The sequence below is a fragment of the Chiloscyllium plagiosum genome, chromosome 10 (genome assembly GCF_004010195.1).
Source record: "Chiloscyllium plagiosum isolate BGI_BamShark_2017 chromosome 10, ASM401019v2, whole genome shotgun sequence".
NCBI classification, from domain to species: domain Eukaryota; kingdom Metazoa; phylum Chordata; class Chondrichthyes; order Orectolobiformes; family Hemiscylliidae; genus Chiloscyllium; species Chiloscyllium plagiosum.
Genome location: NC_057719.1, coordinates 82,652,150 through 82,658,308, shown reverse-complemented (window position 1 = coordinate 82,658,308; position 6,159 = coordinate 82,652,150). Strand labels below are relative to the sequence as shown.

Sequence of the window (6,159 nt, the reverse complement as noted above, 5' to 3'; positions counted from 1 at the left end):
AGAGGAATTGGGAATATGGGATGGCATTTTTGCAGGAGGTAGAGTGGGAAGAGGTGTAATCTAGGTAGCTGTGGGAGTCGGTGGGTTTGTAAAAAATGTCAGTGTCAAGTCGGTTGTCATTAATGGGGATGGAGAGGTCCAGGAAGGGGAGGGAGGTGTCAGAGATTGCTGACAGCCAACGATCCCAACGCCGCACAAATTAATTTTAAGAATACACTTTATTATCTCCTTAAATAACTTAAGAAGCTCTCTGATTGATGGTGAGCAGTTTCCTTTGAAAATCACAAATAGTCCCAGACTCAATAGTTTCCAGGATTGAGCGCTATCCTCCAGTTTCTAAAGCCCCCCATTGCTAGCCTCAACAGCAACTGAAATGGCAGCCCCAAATGCACAAATAGAGGGGTCCAAAAGTGTCGCAAATTGGTGCCTCAAACAACGTACCAAATTGTGGAGCAGTGGGAGACAGGCATATCATTTCAACTGCTCCATCATAAACAAAGCCTTAACCAGAGCCTTCACCTGATATCTGAGACAGAAACAGAGAGAAAGGTGTGAGCGTATCCACATTGATTCAGTGCTAAGCCTGCTTTGAATTATTCACCAATTTCCATTTGTCACTGACTACCTTGAGGCCTTTAATACAGCTCATTATATCACTGACTCGCCCTTCCCCCACCCGCTTCAGCTTTGCAATGTAGCCTGTAATTATATTTTACCTCATTGTCACTCATTTTTACATATAGGGACAACACACAAACACAGCTAAACACACACACACACACAATGTCAGACAAGCATGCACACGCACACACACAGAACCATACCCATACATCCATGATGTCACACATACAGAGACAAGTGTACATGCACGTGCACGCACACACACACAGTAACATACAGTTACAGTGTCAAATATGTGTGCACAAATACACACATGGTGACAGACACACACACAGTGACAAACATGTGCACAGACAAACACACATGGAGACAGATGCACATGCACAGAGGCAAACACACACACAAACTCACACATAGGCACACACAGACAGCCACACATGCAAATGAAGGCAGATAGACACATACAGATAAACATACAGAGAGAGCAGAGACAAATATACACAGACAAATACACAGAAACTCAGACATCCATACACACATAGAGACAAATAGAAGAACTGAATTCATTTCTATTCTTTCCTTATTAAATAAGCTATACGTTGGGAATTCCTTACCTTCCTGAATAAAAAGAAAATGCTGTGCAGTTACACAGGAAATGAAAACATACTTCAGCTTAATTTTGACAAAATGGAAGGCAGCCTCTTTTGACTTGTGGGAATGTCAATGAGGGTATAAGTTGGGAACAACATTGTGTTTCATTTACTTCCATTCACTAACACAACCTGAGATTTTTTTTAAGCTTTACATCAGAATGCAATGAAATTTTGAACAGAATTGTGGATACAAATGGTTTTGGGGACAGGAGCATGGCAAGGCCTGGTTGCTTTTCAGAACCTTTTAAACAACCCGCATGGATCTGGGGACGGGCAGCAGACTCTCACATCAGAATTCTTCTTTCAAAATAAAGTTTGAACACAGAAATGGCCAAAGCCTACAGGAGTCTCCTTTCACTTCCCGATAATGCTCTCCGTCAGACTTGTCTCTTTGCTACCTGCAGGCTCAGTTGGAGGAGTGGGATCAGCACAGGGTGACCTGTTGGGGTCTGCTCCCTCCCTCATACCTGGGCTGCCACGACACATCAATGTCTGCGTTCACATTGGTACATTAACGTGTCGACCTTTATAGGAACTTCAGGTCACTAGCACCTAACAAACCAAACCTTTCAGCATTTGATGACCTGAACACAACCACATGTAGCGGGGAGGAAAATTAAGTTGACACATGCTGGTTGGAATCATCAGCTATTTTAAAGGTAATGGGATCCTGTGAGCCCATCTACTTACCCAGACGGGTAGGCTACAAGTCCAGTCTTTGAGTCACATGCAAGACCACTGCTTCCAGAGACCGTGATGCCCAGCACCTTCTCCAGAGTCACCTACAGGAAGATAAACACAGGCTGCTGTCACAGGTTACTGAGAATCAGAGGATTCACCTTCAATCAATGGGACCCAGGCATCCCATCCATCAATCCCTAACCATCTGGCATTTACAGGGTGGCACTGCGTCGGGGGAGTTTTGTGGAGCTGCATGTCTAACTTGTGCTGTATAAGGAATAAAAGAAAATACTGCGGGGCGCTCAGTTTGGATTGATGTCGGCCTCTGTGAACACAAGCTCATCCAAATTTCCAGCATCAAAACTCATACCCTCTTGAATTCTTTGGCTGCTCACTAGATTTTAAAATTCTCGCCAATGTGGTCAAATCACCTCAGGGCCTAGCCTGCTCCCTGTAATCTCCTCCAGCGGGAATTCACCCAGGACTCTGCAGGCTTTACATTACTACCTCTTGCACATCCTTGATTTTCTTCACTCTGTGAACAGCAAGTTTCGGCTGCCTCAGCCCTAACTCTTAAAAAAAGAAATTCTTAATCTAACCCTCTCCGCCACGCATTACATTATGTCAGAACCGTGTGAGCAGAGAACATGCCCAGAAGACACAACACAGAATGGCTGGTCACATCTCATTTCCAAATTGATGAGTCAGAAGATGTCACATGCTCTCTATAAAGGGAAACACATGGATGCACCTTACGTAGATTTCCCGAAGACATTTGATAATCTGTTACGTGAAAGACTATTATGGAAAATAAAGACTTAAGGTGTAAGGAGTAACATGGAAAGAAAATTGGCTAGTTAACAGGAAACAGCGAGTAGGCACAAATGGATATTTTCCTGATTAGCAAAATGAGCTGAGTGGTACAAGTATCATTGCTGGAGCCTTGACTGTTTACAATTTATAAAAATGATTTGGATGAAAATGCCAAAGACATGGAGATTACAGAGCTCCGAGATGCAGAGAGATCTGGGTAGTCTGGTGTACATGTCCCAAAAGGTTAGCATGCAGTTACAGGCAAGTAGTTAATAAAGTGAGTAGAATGTTATGGTTTATTGCTAGGGGAACTAAATGCAAGAGTAGGGAGGGCATTTTTCAATTATATAGGGCATCAGTGTGACCAGAATAGCAGAACTGTGTTCGGTGGCACGGTGGCTCAGTGGTTAGCACTGTTGCCTCACAGCACCAGGGACCTGGGTTCGATTCCAGCCTCAGGTGACTATCTGTGTGGAGTTTGCACATTCTCCCCGTGTCTGCGTGGGTTTCTTCCAGGTGCTTCGGTTTCCTCCCACAGTCCAAAAGGTGTGCAGGCCAGGTGAATTGGCCATGCTAAATTGCCCGTAGTGTTAGGTGCATTAATCAGGGGGAGATGGGTCTGGGTGGGTTGCTCTCCGGAGGGTTGGTGTGGACTTGTTGGGCCGAAGAGTCTGTTTCCACACTGTAGGGAATTGGAGGCCTTATATAAGGACGGATGTAAATGCCTTGGAGGAAGTTTAGAGGTCTCCTAGACTAATCTCTGGGATGGGTGAATTGTGTGATGAGGAATGGCAGGACAGACTGAGCCTATATCTGCTGGATTTTGGAAGAGTGAAAGGCAACGTGGTTGAAATCTACAAGATTTTGAGGGGTCTCAACAGCTGGATGAGGATGCTTCCTCATGCGGGAGAATCGCGAACTGCTTTAAACACAACTTAAAAGCTAAGAGTCATCTGTTAATAACAAAGATCAGAAAAATAACTTGCTCAGAAGATCACAAATCTTTGTATCTCTTTGAGTTGTACAGCACAGAAACAGACCCTTCAGCCCAACTCGTCTATGCTGACCGGATATCCCAACCTAATCTACTCCCATTTCCCAGCATTTGGCCCATTTCCCTCTAAACCCTTCCTATTCATACACCCATCCAGTTGCCTTTTAAATGCTGTAATTGTACCAGCCTCCACCACTTCCTCTGGCAGCTCATTCCACCACCCACTGAATGAAAAGGTTGCCCCTTAAGTCCCTTGTAAATCTTTCCCCTCACAACTTAAACCGACACCCTCTAGTTGGGGACTCCCCCACACTGGGGAAAAGACCTTGGCTATTCACCCTATCCATTCCCCTCATGATTTTATAAACCTCTATGAGGTCACCCCTCAGCCTCCGACACTCCAGGGAAAGCTGCCTCAGCCTATTCAACCTCTCCCTATCCCTCTGGAAGAAGAGTCTTTGAACTTCATCTTAAGACTCAGGTAAATAGATTCTTGGTAAGGGGGTGAAAGGTTATCTGGGGGTAAGTGGAATGGAAAATTGAGTTTACAATCAGATCAACCATGATGTTAAGGAATACCGAAGCAGCATTGATGGACCAAATGGCCTTCCCCTGCTCCTAATTTGTACATTTCGTATGAGACCTTGCTGCCAGAGACAAAGGGGATCAATTCAGCTCTGCCTCACATAATGCCAAGTAGACAGATACCACATACAAGGAGAAAATGACCAACCACTGTGAGACATGCCATGAACAGCAGTACATTTCATAAAATAAGAGTCTTGGGGATATCGCCATGCAAAGATAACCATGGTAACAATCCACCGGTGGTAATGAGAGCTGCTCTCACTGAGGACGACTGACTAGTTGCTATGCTTAGGAACAGCACCCCTGCCTGTAGCTGTTAGTACTGTCACCAGGGCAAACACACTCCCTGCTACACATCAGTGGGGAGTGTAGCAACCCAATGGCACTGGGCAAGTGGAACTCAATCAGCACGACCTTCTGGGATCTTTGAAATGCGTCATTAACTCACGGTGGTATGAGATACCATGGTCAAAGCAATACAATTCTTGCACAGAAAAGCGTGCTGTCTAAGCCCAACTTCAACAGCCTGCCTTCCTCCACTCAGGCTCACACGCAAACTGGGCAAGTGGTCAAAAGCAAGGCAACAGCTCGTGGCCTTCGGAAAAGGCTGGGAGACAACTCGAGGAGTAGGACAAGAGGGAACATGAACACAGGGCATCACTTCCCACAGGAAGCTTTTTTTATATAAGGTCCTATCGTGCTGCTGTGTTTCAAGCCAAAGTCAGTCTGTTCTGTAGTATCCTCCTCAGCAAGATACAGGAAGTCAGGACTTAACCATTTCATTTACAGAGGGGGGGGGAACACAGTGGTCACATAACCCAGAGGCCCAGATGAATGCCCTGGGGACATCACTTCAACATCCTCACCACAGCAGCTGGTGGAGTCTAAATTCAATTCATTAATAAATCTGTAATTGAAAGTGAGTCATGGTAACCACAAAACCATCATCGTGTGTTGGTAACATCTCTGGAGTAGTAAATTCAGACTAAAGGATCAGAGGCAGGTCTGAATTTTTACGACACGGCCACCAATCCGCCAGCTTTTAATTCCAGATTTTAGTAAATTCAGACTAAAGGATCAGAGGCAGGTCTGAATTTACTAAAATCTGGAATTAAAAGCTGGCGGATTGATGGCCGTGTCGTAAAAATCGATCTGGTTCACTCATGCCCTTCAGGGAAGGAAATCTGCCATCCGTACCTGGTCTGGTCGACATGTGGCTCCAACCCACAGCAATGTGGTGGATTTTTAACTGCCCTTTGAAACGACCGAGAAAGCCACTCAGTTTAAGGGCAATTAAAGATGGGAAACAAAATGCTGCCCTTGCCAGTGACACCCACATCCCATGGAAGTGTTTTTTTAAAAATAGAAATACAAATATCAGCCATGGGTATTTAAATCAGATGATTTGTACATTTCCTAAGTCAATGTACATACAGGTTAATGATCATTTTATGGGTGTTATACATTGACTGCACATTTCAGGATATTCTGGGACTATTGACCATTCAGCCATGTTGCATGTATTTGTATCCCTTCACCAGTTGTAAGTGTGGAACGTTTGGTGACAGTCTACCAGAAAATGCAATCTATGGTGTGTCTATACCACAAATAGCCAATAAAATGCACAAGTCAGGAGTGTGATGGAATACTCCCTAATTGCCCGGACATTTGCAGCTTTAACAAAATTCAAGACGCTTGACATTATCCAGGACAAAGCAGTCCACTTGATTGGCACTACATTCACAAGCACTCACTGCCCCCCCACCACCAACGCTCAGTAGCAGCAGTGTGTACTATCGGCAAGATGCA

General features: G+C 44.7%; 1 protein-coding gene across 1 annotated transcript in view; it reads right to left on the bottom strand.

Moving 5' to 3' along the window:
* Nucleotides 1-4,816, bottom strand: part of mapkbp1 (mitogen-activated protein kinase binding protein 1) — a 167,211-nt gene extending 162,395 nt beyond the window's left edge. Inside the window, exons 1-2 of the mRNA XM_043698499.1 lie at nucleotides 4,799-4,816; nucleotides 1,965-2,056 (exon numbers count right to left, since the gene is read on the bottom strand). Of these exons, the coding sequence (XP_043554434.1) occupies nucleotides 1,965-2,056; nucleotides 4,799-4,816 (110 nt within the window). The remainder of the gene's footprint in view (nucleotides 1-1,964; nucleotides 2,057-4,798) is intronic.
* Nucleotides 4,817-6,159: the final 1,343 nt, after the last annotated feature.